Source organism: Ornithorhynchus anatinus, chromosome X1 (genome assembly GCF_004115215.2).
Source record: "Ornithorhynchus anatinus isolate Pmale09 chromosome X1, mOrnAna1.pri.v4, whole genome shotgun sequence".
Taxonomy (NCBI): domain Eukaryota; kingdom Metazoa; phylum Chordata; class Mammalia; order Monotremata; family Ornithorhynchidae; genus Ornithorhynchus; species Ornithorhynchus anatinus.
Window position 1 is genome coordinate 40,369,302 of NC_041749.1, and position 17,604 is coordinate 40,386,905.

Consider the following 17,604-nt stretch of genomic DNA (forward strand, 5'->3'; position numbering starts at 1 on the left):
TTGAACAGCTTCCATGAGAACGGGTCTGGGGCGAATCTGACTCCCTACCTGTGCTTTCTTCAGCAGATCGGTAATAACAGGAAACCATTCAGGAGTCAGCCTCTCCAGCTCTAAGGTGATGATCACCAAAGCCAGCGTGGAGCCCTTGAACTGCAATAGCTGGTGGCATGCCATACAGTGCTGCAGCTGCCTGGTCAAGAACGCAACGTGGCGGGAAGGATTCATCTGAGGCGACGCCTTCAGTAGACGGGGCCAGTTGGACATCAGCATGGCGTGGAACTGGAACCAAGACGATTTAAAAAGTTGGTTTTGGTTTTTTTTTAAAGTTTAAAACAGACAAAACATCAACAAAAAAGTTAGGCCAACAGTGAATTTTATACTTCGAATGTGTTACGGACCAAAAGTGTAAGCTGAATTTTCATTCACATCAGGGAATCTTTGTGACGTTGCACTCCCCCCCACCCCCTCCCGCCCCCTCTCCCCTCCCCGTGGCCATGGGGGATGCCACGGGTTTTGAATTTGCGCCCCTAAACCCGTCAACTACACAAATCTCGGCATCCCATCATGCTCTGAATTCACTGCAGAGTCAGGATTGCTGGTGGAAAATGTGTTTCTGTCTCCTAAAACCAGACCCCAAATTCCAAGCGAGCAGAGAAGTGACATGTCGGTAAGAGGCTGCTTTATTCCTCTCCAATGTGGCAAAGTGTCAGCCCAAGAGAGATCAATATCGGAGCCTTATCAGAGCATAGAGAGACCCATGACATTTTCATATTGCATAACTGCATAATTTTGCCTTACTAACAAATAACCGGTTCCTTGGTTTCCCCCCAGATAAAAAGCCAACGTGTGACTTTTTGTAAAAGTGCCAGATCGAAAATGGTCTAAAGCTGGAATAAGGGTCAAGTGTGGGTGAGCAGAAGGCAGTGAGAGAATGCGTGTGTGTGTGTGTGTGTGTGTGTGTGTGAAATGTAGCAAAAAATTTCAGATGGCTTTTTATGTACAGTATTAATAGAGTGGAAAGTTAGAAATATTTTTGCAGTGTGCATTTAAAAAAAAAAATAGAGACTGACTGTAGAGTGCTGTAAAGAATCTTTGAAAGTTAGTCGTCCTTTAAGAATGGGAGTCTGGTGGGATAGTATTTTGAATAGTCGAATATTTAAGAATACATTTTCACTGTTACGTTCTCCCAAGCATTTGCAGATAGCATAAACACTGTAGCTTCTGCTACTTCTGCAGGGGTGGGGTGGGGTGTCTACCTCTGTTTCTTCGGTTTTACTTGGTCATAGGCTGCCTGAAGGAAAAACCCTCATTTAGAGTTCTGCAAACCCCTCAATGCTTACGGTGTTCAAGAAATCAAGCGGTGTTGCTGTGTAAAGGTCCCAGTCCAGTTTATCTAGTATAAGTCTTTCCATCCTCACAATCTCGGTAGGAGAACATATACAGCCACAACGCACTGCAAGTGTCTTGACTGACGGTATTATCTGTGGAATTAAAAAAACAAAAAAGAAAAATAAAGAAGCCAAATTCTTACAAAAAAGCTCTGTGGTGACCTTTTATTCCTGCTCTTTCCCCCTCCTGTGTTCTGCAGTGCCCTAGTTCAGCAGGTGTGCTTGGCCTTTGTACTTAAAGGAAGCAAAACCGTGACATGCAGTGTGATAGAGGCTCTGACCCTCACTGTGGTTCCTGTTGCCCCACTGAGCCAGTGACGGAGAAAGCCCTGTTGGGTCATTGGTCTCTTGAGGTCCCCAGTCCAGTCTCATCTGTTCCCCACTTCTTCCCGGTTATGTTACCCCAAAACTTAGAACCAAAGCTTGTCCTAAAACCTATGGCATGTGGCACTTGTTAACTGCCTCCTGGGAGCCAAGCACAGGGGTAGAGATAAGATAATCACGTCGGGCACAGCCCCTATCCCACGAGGGGCTCACAATCTAAGGGTGAGGGAGTTCAGATTGTGAGTCCCCATTTTACAGATGAAGAAACTGAGGCACAGAGGACACCCAGGAGGCAGGTGACAGACCCAGGATTAGAGCGCAGATCCCCCTTTTCATCCAGCCTCGTGCTCTTTCCGCTAGGTCACACTATTTTCCTCTTGGAGAGGTTGGGCACTGAGCTAGCTCATCCTTATTTTGCCCCCAGAATCTGTCAGGCAGAAGCTTCCTGAAAGCTCTCAGGGCTGCTGGTCACCCTGGCTTTCTCTGGGTGGTTCTTCAATTTTCTGAGATAAATTCATCAGCTTCTGCTTCCTGGTTTGAGGCAAAGAGGATTTTTTTTGCAATCAAAAGGCATTTCCGGGTCTGTCAACTAACACCAGAGAGAACTGTTTCTAATCCCAGCAGGTGAGACAGCAGGAAAACCTCAACTCGGCATTTCCTTCTAAAACACTTTAGTTTTCATTTAGTTTAGCAGCTTGTGCGGAAGAGAATCTCTATGTTGGATGATTACTGGAAAGCACTATCTTTCCGCCGAAAGGTCATCTCCCTCTTGCTTTACATAGCTTCTAATTAAGAAACAAGCCCAGATCAATTCTTAATGAGGCTGAAATTCCTTAATGCACACAATTCTGCATAAAGCAGCTGTTCCTTCCTCCCTGGGGTTAACTCCCAGACAGTCTGGGCTCGGTCCAGGTTGGGTCCCAAACAAGTGAACTCTTTCTGCAGTTCCCCTTTCCGGTAAACGGACACTGGGTTTTGGAAGTCTCCGTTCACAGGCTGCTAAGATCCGTTTGCTTGAATGTTGAAAAGTTCTCCCGCTCCAATCCATGCATGTGCTGATTGCTAAAAGCAGAATTCGCGGGGGTGAGAGTGTGTGCAGGGAGGCAGTGGGTGGAGGGTAGTTTTACCTGTGGAGAATCTGGGCTTGTCCACATACCAAAGACATTTCTAACAGTGTTACTTCTCCCTGCTAGGTGACCCTCTCACTGCTGCTTTCTACTCTGGGCCAGAAAATCTACAGTGGCTTCAGTTATCCCTTGTTCGCCCCATGGACCTCAAATTTTGCTAGGTGGTAATGGAAGAATAGCTCATCTGAGTGGATTTCTCAGTGGTAAAGGCAGATCTGTCCAATTTAGTAACCCTGGGAGGCTATAAATTGGTAGGAACCTTTTTAACAGAAGGAAACAAAAAAAACAATCCCAAAACAAAACAGTGTAAAGGGAGCTGGCTGAAAGACATACCTCATCTTCTTCATTGGCTTTTGCAGCGAGCACCAAGCAAGTCACAGCAATGCACGGGAGGTATTTTAACTGAGTCTGGAAGTTGGTTGAGGGATGAGGGGATAAAAAAAAAAAGGCGGGGGGGGGGGGGGAAAATGAAACGATTCTCATGAATGTGAGGAAGGGTCTTTTGAAGTCCGAGGGAGGCTGGAAGGTTTGTCGCTTTGGCTTTAAGAACTATTATTCGCGCGCACACACACATATACTCTCTCTCTCAAAATGTCGGCTCTACCTTCTCCTTCTTTCTCACCCTCCCCTGACCCTCCCTGACCAGATCCAGCCAGGGCAGTTAGGGTCAAGCCTAATTTGGATCTCCAAATTGGAACATTTTCCCCATAATGGGTACCTCGAAGCAAAATGGGCTTTATTTTTTATTCCTCTAAAATGGCACCTTCACCCTCAGATCGAAGCGATGAAAAAAAAACTCTCCAGCTAGAATGAACTGAATACTATTAACCGATAAGGCAGGAAGTTTGGCTTTGGGACTGTATGAGACGAAGGGATCATGGCCCTTCCGTCTTACCTGCTGCCTCCGTTTCGTACCTCTGATGAGTTGGGTTAACTCAAATCCCTTTCCAGTCCACTTCTATTTTCATCCCACCTGCCCAATTTCCTATGGCTTCATATTCCCCTAAGATACTAAGAAAATATTCCTGCAAGACAAAGGATTCCTGCAGAACACAAGTACAGGTATACCCCACGATACAGCCAAAATTTGCTTCTCAAAAATGTGGGTGTGTTGCCACTAGCCAGCAGATCATGGGATTTGTGTTCCACAGACTTAAATGCAATTAGTTAGGTTCTGTTCCAGAATGAGCTACCACCCCACTTTCCCTCCACTATTACTATGGATTTGCCTCACTCTTACAAGGCTCCCTTCCACTCATCTCTCCAGTCCAACCTATATACCCAGGATTTTGGCGGGGAACTAAAGACTCACTCGGCTCCCTTGGCTCCCTCACTCAAGGTCTGTGCCACTGCTGCCAGGAGGTGGGCAGGAAATAATAATAATACTAATAACGTGTGGTACTCATTAAGCGCTTACTATGTGCCGATCATTGTACTAAGCGCAGGGGTAGATACAAGCTGATGAGGCCAGACACAGTCCCTGTCCCTCCAGGGGCTCACAGGCTAATTTGGAGGGAGAACGGTTCTCAGCCAAGACCCTGTTGGCCAGATATGGGAGTCCACACAGAGTTGGTCCGATTTGACCCGACTGCATTCTCCCTTGCTGCTTGCCATTGTTTCCAAGTCCTTCCTGCTTGCACCTTGGTCTCTACTCTACAGCTTCTGTCACCATGAAGACGAGATGTCACCTCAACCCAAAGGCATCTCCAGTTCAGTAGCAAAGGACCGCTACTTCCTCCCTGCTCCCATCAAAAGCAGAAGTGCCTAGCAAATAGTAAGCATTTCACAAGTACCCTAATTATTATTATTATTGTTAAGGTGCCTGCCCACTCTCAACCCCATAGCACTTATATACATAGCTATACACGCTATATTAGAAGTTAACGTCCATCTCCCCCTCTAGTTTATAAGCTCGCTGTGGGCAGGGAATGTGTTTACCGACTCTGTTACACTATACCTGCTCAAAGAGCTTAGTACGATGCTCTGCACACACTGAGTGCTCAGTAATACCATCGATGAGGATGATGATGATGATGATGATAATGATAGGTGGGAGATAATGGAGAGTCAGTCTAAGATCTCCATCCCTTCTATTCCCACCCCATCTGTGCTAACTCTCCCTCCTAAATTCTGGCTGAAGAACTCAGCCTTAAAGTCACCAACCCTAACCCTAGCTAGCCAATAAGGGGTGCAGCTGCAGCAGAGTGAGGGGAGAAAGGGACAGGGAGGGATGCGACTTGGAAGAGGGAACGAGCTGGCTTCCCCGACACAACCAGTGGCATTTATGGATTCTGAGCTCTTCCAGCAATTAGTGCATGACACACCTCCAGACTGTATTTACTGTGGTTGTTCAGACCCAGAGGGAGGCCTGGAGTGTTAAACTGTTCTTCCACTATGCCCCAAAGAGCAGCCCTCCAGTCTCAACATGAAGCTCTGATGACCACAGGTTTAAACAATGCAACAGACTAGACCTGTTTCTGCTGCCAAAATGTCTCCCTACCGTCACAGAAGCCAATAGCCGGTTGAAAATATTCACCGCCAAACCAAAGGTTTCTGGACAGAACAGGAACCTGGAGCTCAACTCTGCCATCCGCAAAACGACTCGCTTATAAGACTCGGCGATCTCCTTATCCTATGAGAAAGGAACAGTTAAAGCTCAATTAATGTTTAATTTTTTTAATGTTGGTATTTGTTAAGTGCTTACTATGTGCAGAACACTGCTCTAAGCGCTGGGTAGATACAGACTAATCAGGTTGTCCCACGTGAGGCTCACAGTCTTAATCCCCATTTTACAGATGCGGGAACTGAGGCACAGAGAAGTTAAGTGACTTGCCCACAGTCACACAGCTGACAAGCGGTGGAGCCGGGATTCAAACCCATGACCTCTGACTCCAAAGCCCGTGCTCTTTCCACTGAGCCACGCTGCTTCTCATAGACGCTTATGCGGCAATTGGTTCAACTATCAATGCTGCAGGAATGAGGGGTCAAACGAAAGAGTCAGTAAACCTGTTCTAAACACCCAGATTAAATTCACAGAAGCCCCCACCATGACATTCACTGAAAGGAATCTGAGTACTAACCTACCAAAACTCAGGCCTGTCATATCATCACCAACACCACTTCTAGCACGTACCTTTGTTATTTTTAGCCTCCCTCAGCACTTATGAACATATATACTCAGTTGCAGTGCCAATTATTTCCAGCTCCACCTCTAGTCTGCTATGAGAACTTGGGCAACACACCTAACTTCTCTGTCTCAGTTACCTCATCTGTAAAAAGGGGGTGAAAATTGTGAGCCCCATGTGATTAACTTACATCCACTCCAGCGCTTAATACAATGCCCGGCACATAGTGCTTAAGAAATACCATTTAAAAAAAAAGAAAAGAAAAAGGAAAGGTAGCAGATAGTAAGCGCTTAACCCATACCATAAAAAATATTTAATCTGATAAAAAGTAAATATTCTTAAGCCTCTCTCCCCCATTAGAAAGTAAATACTGTTAGCTGGGAACATGTCTTGTGTCTCTGTTATCCCTTCTCAAGAACTTAATACAGCTCACTGTACCCAGTTGGACACTTAATAAAGACCTACTCCTTCAACTATTAAGCCCATGTATTGTTGGCCTGAGGCTCTGTGAGCATTTTGCTATGTCAGTAAGCCTGGTCTACTCCCTGAAAGAGGCTCCTGCTCTCTAACTACTTTGTACTTGACCTTGGGCTAGTCATTTAACTTCATTGTGCCTCAGTTAAGACACCTGTAAAATGGGGATTGACCGTGAACCCCATGTGGGACAGGAGCTGTGTCTATCATGCTTAGCTTGTATCTACCCACCCCACTGTCCCCCGCTTAATACAGTACCTGGCCCAGAATAAATGCTTAACAAACACCATGAAAAAAAAAAGAACAAATGGACTCTAATGCCCAGCTTCCCGTTTTCGGGTTGCTTTCACATGACGAGTGTAAAATTATACCCTGGCCCCAGGCTACTACTCTGGTTGGACTCATCTGAAATGTGATCCTTGACTGAGAAAAGCCAATTGCCAAAAGCAATTGCCAACAGGCAAGGCAACTAAATCGAGCGACTGAGGCTACGTCATTCATTTGCCAGCACCGACCACGGAGAGCACCTGAAAACTTGCACTGGGGAGGTGATCGGGAAAGAAGATGGATTCCCTCGTCTGCCCCTCTAGATTATAAATATGTTGTGAGTAGGGAGCACTTCTGCCAACTCTGTTGTACTGGACTCTCACAAGCACTTAGTACTGTGCTCTACAGGTAGTTCATTCATTCATTTATCCATTAAATCATATTTATTGAGCACATACTGCGTGCAAAGCATTGTACTAAGTGCTTGGGAGAGTAAAGTATAACAACAAACCCATTCCCTGCTCACAACGAGCTTACAGTCTAGAGGGAGAGACAGACATTAATATAAATAAATTACAGATCTGTACATAAGTGGTGTGGGGCTGTTGGGGGGCATGAGTAAAGGGAGCAAGTCAGGGGGATGCAGAAGGGAGTGGGAAAAGAGGAAAGGAGGGCTTAGGTAGGGAAGGCCTCTTGGAGGAGATGTGCCTTCAATAAGGCTTTGAAGGGGGGCAGAGTTAATAGTCTGTCGGACTTGAGGAGAGAGGGTGTTCCAGGCCGGAGGCAGGATGTGGGAGGGGGGGTGGCGGCGAGGTAGATGAGATTGAGACACAGTGAAAAGGTTAGCATTAGGGGAGCGAAGTGTGTGGGCTGGGTTTTAGTCGGAGAATACTGAGGTGAGGAAGGAGGGGGTAAAGTGATGTGCTTTAAAGCCAATGGTGAGGAGTTTTTGTGTGATGCAGAGGGGGATGAGCAACCACTGGAGTTTCTTGAGGAGTAGGGAAGCATGGCCTGAACTAAATTGATGATTTTTTGTAGAAAAATGATCCAGGCGGAAAAGTGAAGTATGGACTGGAATGGGGAGAGACCGGAGGCTGGGAGGTCAGCAAGGAGGCTGATGTTGTAGTCCAGGCGGGAGAGGATGAGTGACTGGATTAACTTGGTAGCAATTTGGATGGAGAGGAAAGGGTGGATTTTAGCGATGTTGTGAAGGTAGAACCGGTGAGATTTAGTGATGGATTGAATATGTGGGTTGAATGAGAGAGGTTACAAGCACTCAATAAATACCACCGATGATGATGACGATTCTTTTGTCTCCCAGTGGTGAAATGGAGGGGTTTCGGCCTAACCTCCTTCCAATTCACATGGCTTTAGGAAAATGGAAAGAAAAATGGCCTGACAACAATGATCCTCTTTTGGATGTGAAATCATGTTGGTATTTGTTAAGCGCTTACTATGTGCAGAGCACTGTTCTAAGCGCTGGGGTAGACACAGGGGAATCAGGTTGTCCCACGTGGGGCTCACAGTCTTAATCCCCATTTTACAGATGAGGTAACTGAGGCACAGAGAAGTTAAGTGACTTGCCCAAAGTCACACAGCTGACAAATGGCAGAGCTGGGAATCGAACTCATGACCTCTGACTCCAAAGCCCATGCTCTTTCCACTGAGCCACGCTGCAGTAATCCTCAAAGCTGTCCTTGACCATCCTGCAGGGCACTGGTCTCATCTGAATTTTCTTGAGGCTTGGGAGAGGGAGCCAATATGCATACTAAGAATGAAAACTAGTGACGGTTTTAGCTGCTCTGTTGAGCCCAAAGGCCCGTATCAGAGAGCACCTGGCTTATAGGTCACCTTTACAACCTATAAGCAGCATGGCCTAGTGGATAGAGTTCAGGCCTGGGAGTCAGAAAGACCTGGTTTCTGATCCCAGCTCCACCACTTGTCTGCTGTGACACCTTGGGCAAATCACTTCACTTCCCGGTGCCTCAGTTCATCTGCAAAACGAGGATTCAACACTTGTTCTCCCTTCTTCTTCGACTGTGGAGCCCCCACATGTGGGACCTGTGTATCTACCCCAGAGCTTAGAACAGTTGCTTGGCACAGAGTAAGTGCTTAACAAATATCATCATTATTAGTATTATGCAAAGCTGGTGGTGCTCCAGTGAATTGGCAGTGTATTTTTTAAAAAACCAAACGTTTTATCCCTTGACTTCCTCCTCCAATAGCTTTAAACACAGTATTCACTAAGTTCTTACTATGTCTGGGCTTGGTGTTGAGTGCCAGGGCCGACAAAATTCAACAGTTTAGACACAGCTCCTGTGAGCTCATACAGACCTCACAGTCCCCATGCGGGGAGAACAATGAAATAAAATAAAAATGGAAAACAAAAGCAAAAATAGTTTCACCTAGAAAATAGAAAAATTCCTCTAGATTCTGGGCATTGGTTGATCAAGCGCTTAGTAGATCCATTCATTCAATCATATGTATTGAGCACACGCTTAGTAGATCCATTCATTCAATCATATGTATTGAGCACTTACTGTGTGCAAAACACTATCCTAAGTGCTTAGGAGAGTACGATACAACAACTGACACATTCCCTGCCAACAGCAAACTCACGGTCTAGGGTACGGTGCTCTGCACCTAGTAAATGCTCAACAGATTTGCTTGACTGATGATGATTTGTAGAATCATAGTAGAATAACAATTTGACAGTGCTTTGAGAGGCTAGTAGGAGCAGATACCTTCAAGGGAAAGTCCCGAAACCGGCAAGTCGGGACTTTCCATAGCCTGGTCTCCCTGGCCAGGGCATTTTCCAAGAAAGAGACCAGCGTCTGACTCGCTGAGGGCCTGGCACACCTCATGCCGGCTGCGGGGTGGGCCAGCTCCCCGAGACGATACTTCGCCCTAAACCGAAAGAAAGAAAGTGACGTTAGAAGCCAAGAACCAGGTCTGGACCAATGTCTCTCTGGGCCCGACGCATTTCCATACAACAATACAACGTTGTTCTCTCCCAAGAGCGTAGCACAGTGCTCTGCACACGGTAAGCACTCAATAAATGCCAAAGAATTGAATTTCCCCACCACAGGTGTGGGAGATAAAAGCTCATCCCCTCCACCTGCCTTCCGAGGTCAGACGGCATATTCATTCATTCAATCGTATTTTTTCAGAGCTTACTGTGTGCAAAGCACTGTACTAAGCCCCAAGGAGAGTACAATCCAACAATAAACAGGACTCATTCCTTGCCCTCAACGAGCTTACACATCCAAAGGCCGCAGAATGCCTCAAACCTGGCTCTCCCGGGTGGGTTTCAAGGATGCTCTTGTGAATATTTTGACAAGTTTGTTGTGTAGGGGTGGGGGTGGGGGGGCACCCAGGAATTTTCTGGAATTCCTCTGGATCTGATCATTTTAAAGCCCTGGAAATCTTTTCTCACCCTCTCCAATACACAGAAATGTTGCATGGGCCTTGTATTCAATTATCCCATCGGAGAAAGGGGTGATCTGATGTCTAAAACAATGATTTCATTCATTCATTCAATCGTATTTACTGAGCGCCTACTGTGTGCAGAGCACTGTACTAAGCACTCGATGAATCGTTGGGCAATGTTTGCACTTTCCAACCCCAAAATGGGAATCATCAATAAGGAAAACATCACTAGTGCTCGGCCCATAGTAAGCGCTTAATTAATACCATGATTATTATTATAAGAAATGGCCCGTAACAGGGGGAATAATTGGACAACAGCATTTATCTAGCACCTTCCGATCAAAAATTATTATCATTATGATCCCTGGTTGGGGTCGAGGGGACAAATCCATTCATTCAATCATCTTTATTGAGCGCTACTGTGTGCAGAGCACTGGACTAAGCGCTTGGAATGGACAACTCGGCAACAGATAGAGGCCATCCCCTCCCGACAACGGGATCAAGCTATAGCAGGAGAGCAAATTGTTCTCTATTCTGGGGACAAAGCAAGGGCTTATTATAAAGCCCTCCTGAGAGCTCACCTCCTCCAGGAGGCCTCCCAGACTGAGCCATCCCTTTCCCTCTGCTCCTCCTCCCCTCCCCATTGCCCCTACTCCCTCCCTCTGCTCTCCCCCCTTCTCCCCCCCCCAGCACTTGTGTCTATTTGTACACATTTATTACTCTATTTTATTAATGATGTGTTTATATCTATAATTTTATTTTTTCTGATGGTATCGATGCCTGTCTGCTTGTTTTGTTTTATTGACTGTCTCCCCCTTTTAGACCGTGAGCCCGTTGGTGGGCAGGGATTGTCTCTGTTGCCGAATTGTACTTTCCAACCGCTTAGGACAGTGCTCTGCACCCAATAAGTGCTCAATAAATACGATTGAATGAATGAATAATTCTATTGATCCATTTTGATGGTATTGATGCCTGTCTGCTTGTTTTGTTGGTTGTCTGTCTCCCCCTTCTAGAGTGCGAGCCCGTTGTTGGGTAGCAGGGCTTCTTTCTCTCTCTCTCTCTCCGTTGCCACATTGTACTTTCCAAGTGCTTATTAGGACAGTGTTCTGCAACCTAATAAGGGCTCGAGTGGAAAGAACACGGGCTTTGGAGTCGGGGCTCATGAGTTCGAATCCCAGCTCTGCCACTTGTTGGCCGTGTGACTGTGGGCAAGTCACTTAACTTCTCTGTGCCTCAGTTCCCTCATCTGTAAAATGGGGATTAAGACTGTGAGCCCCACGTGGGACAACCTGATTCCCCTATGTCTACCCCAGCGCTTAGAACTGTGCTTGGCACATAGTAAGCGCTTAATAAATACCAACATTATTATTATTATTATTACGATTGAATGAATGAATAATTCTATTTAATCTATTTTGGTGCTATTGATGCCTGTCGACTTCTTTTGTTTTGTTGTCTGTCTCCCCCTTTTAGGCTGCGAGCCCGTTGTTGGGCAGGGATGGTCTCTCTCTGTTGCCGAATTGTACTTTCCAAGTAGGACAGTGCTCTGCACCCCATAAGCGCTCAATAAATACGATTGATTGAATGAATAATTCTATTGATCTATTTTGATGGTATTGGTGCCTGTCGACTTGTTTTCTTTTGTTGTCTGTCTCCCTATTCAGACCGTGAGCTCGTTGTTGGGCAGGGATCGTCTCTATCTTTTCCCGAATTGTCATTGCAAGCGCTTAGGACAGTGCTCTGCACCCAATAAGCGCTCAATAAATACGCTCGATTGAATGAATAGTTCTATTTATCTATTTTGGTGCTATTGATGCCTGTCCACTTCTTTTGTTTTGTTGTCCATCTCCCCCTTTTAGGCTGCGAGCCCGTTGTTGGGCAGGGATGGTCTCTGTTGCCGAATTGTACTTTCCAAGCTCTTAGGACAGTGCTCTGCTCCTCATAAGCGCTTAATAAATACGATCGATCGCATGAATAATTCTATTGATCTATTTTGATGGTATTGGTGCCTGTCGACTTGTTTTGTCGTCTGGCTCCCCATTTCAGACCGCGACTGTTGTTGGGCAGGGATGTTCTCTCTCTGTTGTTCTCTCTCTGTTGCCGAATTGTCCTTTCCAAGCGCTTAGTCCAGCGCTCCGCACCCACTAAGCGCTCGATAAATAGGACCGAATGAATGAGTACAGTGCTCAGCACAGAGTAAGCGCTCCCTAAGTCCCACGGTTCGATCCAGCGGGTTGCGGTTCCCGGTCCCCAACCCCAGCAAGAGAAGGCGTCAAAAAAAAAAAAAAAAAAAAGCGACTTTTCATGGCAAAAGGCAAAGCTCCTCGGCTCTTTTTGCGGGGGGAGGTCGGGGGAAGAAAGGAAGCCGCCCCCGGCCCTCTCCGGCTTCCTGGAGGGGGAAGGAGAGGAGTCCGCATCAGGCCGGGGGAGGAGGGGGGGAAGATGGAGAAGGGGAAACCCCAATGTCCCCCAACGGCCGGGGAACAAAAGGGGGTTCGGAAGGGAGGCGGGGCCAAAAGGAGAGAGGCGGCAGGGGCCCCAGATGAACGGACCACGGTGGGAAAAAGCGAAAGAAAAAGTAAGAGAGGCCGAGGGGCGTGGGCCGGCCGATCGGAGGGGGTTGGGGGGCTGGGAAGGGAGGGAGGGAGTGGGGGTCCGGGCCGGGGGAGGGGAAGGGGGGCTTACCTGGGGAGCCCGGGGGGCCCGGGGAGGAGCGGCGCGCCCCGGCTGGGCGACTTCAAACGGCGGGCACCGCCCCGACCCGCCCGGGACACGCCCACCCACTCCAGGTCACGCCCCCTTCACCCCAGGCCACGCCCCTCGGGCTCCAGGCCACGCCCCCTTCACCCCACAGCCTCGCCCCCTAGCCTTCCTACCTCGCCCACCGCACAGCTCTGCCACTTGTCAGCTGTGTGACTGTGGGCAAGTCACTTAATTCTCTGGGCCTCAGTTCCCTCCTCTGGAAAATGGGGATGAAGACTGTGAGTCCCACGTGGGACAACCTGATTCCCCTGTGTCTACCCCAGCGCTTAGAACAGTGCTCTGCACATAGTAAGCGCTTAACAAATACCAACATTATTATTATTATTATTATAGGAAGCAGCCTGGATCAGTGGCAAGAGCCCGGGCTTGGGAGTCAGAGGTCACGGGTTCGCATCCCGGCTCTGCCACTTGTCGGTGGGGTGACCCGTGGGCAAGTCACTCCACTTCTCTGGGCCTCAGTGACCTCATCTGGAAAAGGGGGGGGTGAAGATTGTGAGCCTCACGTGGGACAACCTGATCACCCTGTATCTCCCCCAGCGCTTAGAACAGTGCTCTGCACATAGTAAGCGCTTGACAAATACCGACATGATCGTTATTATTATTATTATAGGCCCCGCCCCTACTGCTCCGGCCCCGCCCCATCCACTCCCTGCCACGCCCCCTTCCCTGATTCCCACGTCCCACCACTGGCAGACGCGGCCCATATCCTTCTGATTCCGCCCACCACTATAGGCCACGCCACTATCCGTCCTGCCACTCCCATCCGATCCCGACCACGGCCCCTTCCCTTCCAGCCACGCCCATCCATTCCAGGCCACGCCCTCTTCCCTTCCACACACGCCCATCCACTTCAGACCACGCCCTCTTTCCTTCCACTCAAACCCATCCACTCCAGACCACGACTCCTTTCCTTCCAGCCACGCCCATCCACTCTAGACCACGGTCCCTTCCCTTCTGGCCTCGCCCTCCACTCCCGACACGCCCCGTATCCTTCCTACCATGCCCTCCATCCCAGACCACACCTCTTTTTGCCACACCCTCCTCTCCCAGTCCCACTCCTTTCCTTATCGACGCACCCCTTCATTCCCCTATTCGCCCATTCCCACCTGACCCTCTGATCCCAACCTACGCCCCCTTCCCCTCCACGCCTTCTACTCCAGGACACTCCCCTCTTTCCACCCGGCCCCTCTCTGGTCCGGCCCACCTCCCCCTTCCTCTTCCCCCCACAGCCCCCACTCCCCATCGAGCCCCTTCGCGCTCCACCCCCTTCTATACCCACATAATAATAATAATAATAATTGTATACATTAAGCACTTTACCGTTTATTATAAGGCCTTTGACTGCCTGGGTCACAAACAACTCTGGAGCACATTAAGGAAAATGGGCAACCCGGACCATTTGATCGCATCGATACGGAACCCCTATGACGAACAGGAGGCTACGGTGAGAACGGAATATGGAGAAACAGATTGGTTTCCCATTAATAAGGGTTGTAAGACTAGGACGTAACTAATCACCTTGTCTGTTCATCCTTTACACCTAATACCTAATGAGAGAAGGCGGATTGGATGAAGACGAACGGGAGTAAAAACTGGAGGAGGGAATATAAACAAGCTTCGTTTTGCTGATGATATTCATTCATTCATTCACTCGATACTATTTACTGAGTGCTTACTTTGTACAGAGCACTGTACCAAGTGCTTGGAATGTACAATTCGGCAACAGATAGAGACGATCCCTGCCCAGTGATGGACTCACAGTCTAATCGGGGGAGACAGATAGCAGAGCAAAACAGAACAAAACAAAAACGACAACTTTATCACGATAAATAGAATCAAGGGGATGTACATCTCATTAACAGAATAAATAGGGTGATAAATAATGTATACAAATGAGCTCAGTGCTGAGGGGAGGGGAAGGGGGAAGAGCAGAGGTGGGGGGAGGGGAGGGAAAGGGAGCAGAGGGAAAGGGGGGCTCAGTCTGGGAAGGCCTCTTGGAGAAGGTGAGTTCTCAGTAGGGCTTTGAAGCAGGGAAGAGAGTTAGTTTGGCGAAGGTGATGAGGGAGGGCATTCCAGGACAGCGGGAGGACGTGGGCCAAGGGTCGATGGTGGGATAGGCGTGAACGGGGGACGGTGAGGAGGTGAGCGGCAGAGGAGCGGCGTGTGCGGGGTAGGCAGTAGAAAGAGAGAAGGGAGATGAGGTAGGAGGGGGCAAGGGGATGGAGAGATTTGAAGCCAAGAGTGAGGAGTTTTAGTTTCGTGCGGAGGCTGATAGGCAACCACTGGAGGTTTTTAAGGAGGGGAGTGACTTGCCCACAGCGTTTCTGTAAGAAGATGATCCGGGCAGCGGAATGAAGAATAGACTGGAGCGGGGAGAGACAGGAGGAAGGGGGATCAGAGAGAAGGCTGACACAATAATCCGTCGGGATATTATGAGAGCTTGTACCAGTACGATAGCCGTTTGGATGGAGCGGAAAGGGCGGATCTTGGTGATATTGTAAAGGTGAGACCGGCAGGCGTTGGTGACGTATTGGATGTGTGGGGTGAATGAGAGAGCTGAGTCAAGGACGACACCAAGTTTGCGGGCCTGAGAGATGGGAAGGATGGCCGTGCCATCCACGGGGAAATCAGGGAGAGGACAGGGTTTGGGAGGGAAGATAAGGAGCTCAGTTTTGGACATGTTGAGTTTTAGTGGCGGGCAGACATCCAAGTGGAGACGTCCTGGAGGCAGGGGGAGATACGAGCCTGAAGGGAGGAGGAGAGAACAGAGGAGATGTAGATTTGGGTGTCATCTGCATAGAGATGATAGTTGAAGCAGTGGGAGCGAATGAGTTCACCAAGGGAGTGAGTGTAGATGGAGAACAAAAGAGGGCCAAGAACTGACCCTTGAGGAACCCCTACAGTTAGTGGATGGGAGGGGTAGGAGGAGCCCGCGAAGGAGACCAAGAACGATCGGCCAGAGAGATAAGAGGAGAACCGGGAGAGGACGGAGTCCATGAAGCCAAGGTGAAATAAGGTGTGGAGGAGGAGGGGATGGTCGACAGTGTCAAAGGCAGCTGAGAGGTCGAGGAGGATTAGGATAGAGTAGGAGCCATTGGATTTGGCAAGAAGGAGGTCATGGGTGACCTCTGAGAGAGCAGTCTCGGTGGAGTGGAGGGGATGGAAGCCAGATTGGAGGGGGTCCAGGAGAGAAGTGGAGTTGAGGAATTCAAGGCAGCGAGTGTAGATGACTCGTTCTAGGAGTTTGGAAAAGAAGGGTAGGAGGGAGGTAGGATGATAAATGGAAGGGGAAGTGGGGTCGAGAGAGGATTTTTTTACCTTACTACCCTATTACCCTACAAGGAGAAAGTGGAGATTTGAAGGGCTTATTATTAAAAATTAAGGAACAGAGCAAAAAGATGGGCCTACATTCGAATGTCAAGAAAACAAAGCTTATGACATCTGGAAGTTTTAACACATTATAGTGAATGGAGAGAAGATTGAAATAGTTGACAATTTTTCTCTCCTGGGATTGATAATCAATAATAAGGGAACTAGTAGTCAAGAAATATGCCAAAGATTAATGTTAGGAAGACTTGCTATGAAGAGCCTGGAAAAAGTCATGAAATGTGCGAAGGTAACAATTGCCGCAAAAATGCAAATTGTCAATTCTATGGTGTTTCCGGTGACAATGTATGGATCCAAAAGCTAGACGGTGAAAAAGCAGGATAGAAAGAACATCGATTCTTTTGAATTGTGGTATTGGAGAAGGCTTTTGCAAGTGCCATGGGCTGCCCAAAAAACAAACAAATGGATTTTAGAGCAAATTAAGCCAAAGTGGTCTTTGGAAGGCTAAATGACTCGATTTAGTTTAGCATATTTTGGACACATAATCAGGAGGACTAATTTTCTGGAGAAGACACTAATGCTAGGAAAAGTCCAGGGAAAACAAGGAAAAGGCAGACCGGCAGCTGGATGGATAGGGACCACAACAATGATAACGGAAGAACCGTTAGAAAGGTTGTGGGCTATGACAGAGGACGGGACGTTCTGGAGAATGTATATCCGTGGAGTCGGTGTGAATCGGAAGTGACTCGACGACACTTAACAATAATAATAATGTTCTAAGCTCTGGGGTAGATAGAAAATTTTCCCTTCCCGCCATGCCCTTCACCCCATCATGGCCCTTCCCTCTCCGCTCACCACCCCTGCCATGCCCTGCCCCATCTGCACCCCCCTACCTCCTGCTCCCCTAATCTACTCTTTCCAACCTGCGGCTGCGGTGTCCTCCAGAGATTCGGCCTGTGCCAGAGTCCTCCCGCAAGCCTTTCCCTCAAGGGCGCTAAATCGTATACACCCTCCCACCCATCCACAGTCTTTAGCCTTTATTTTATTTTTTATATATTTTTTTATGATATTTGTTAAGCACTTACTAAGTGCCATGCACTGGAGTAGATATAGGCTAATCAAGTTGGACACAGTCCATGTCCCACACTTAGGCACTTATTTATACCCATCCTGAGCACTTTTGCGTACTCAGTTTTGTATATTCAACTGCACATTCTATCTCTTTCTTCAGTTCTTTTATTTGTAAACATTTTACATCTGTCTCCCCATTTAAGTATAAGACCCTTGTGGTCAGGGAATGTGTCCACTTCGATTTTGACCTTCCCAAGAGCTAAATGCAATGCACGATACACTGAGAGGTTCAGTAAGTACTATTACTAA

At 47.9% G+C, this 17,604-nt stretch overlaps 2 protein-coding genes across 5 annotated transcripts in view; one reads left to right on the forward strand and one right to left on the reverse strand.

Annotated features, from left to right (window-relative positions):
• The window catches only part of SEPTIN8 (septin 8), an 89,022-nt gene extending 87,485 nt beyond the window's left edge, over positions 1–1,537 (forward strand). For 3 of the 4 annotated variants that reach the window (XM_007670282.3, XM_007670284.3, XM_007670289.3), the window contains exon 10: positions 64–1,537. In XM_007670282.3, coding sequence (XP_007668472.1) covers positions 64–229 — 166 coding nt within the window. In that variant the 3' untranslated portion in view covers positions 230–1,537. The remainder of the gene's footprint in view (positions 1–63) is intronic. The other variant, XM_007670283.3, reaches the window with a different exon arrangement.
• CCNI2 (cyclin I family member 2) lies at positions 1,296–12,874 on the reverse strand. Its single transcript, XM_029051813.2, has 5 exons — positions 12,820–12,874; positions 9,450–9,612; positions 5,340–5,471; positions 3,173–3,247; positions 1,296–1,481 (listed from the first exon to the last, which is right to left on the reverse strand). Exons 2-5 carry the CDS (start codon positions 9,567–9,569, stop codon positions 1,311–1,313), a joined length of 498 nt encoding a protein of 165 aa, XP_028907646.1. The 5' UTR covers positions 9,570–9,612; positions 12,820–12,874; the 3' UTR covers positions 1,296–1,310.
• Positions 12,875–17,604: the final 4,730 nt, after the last annotated feature.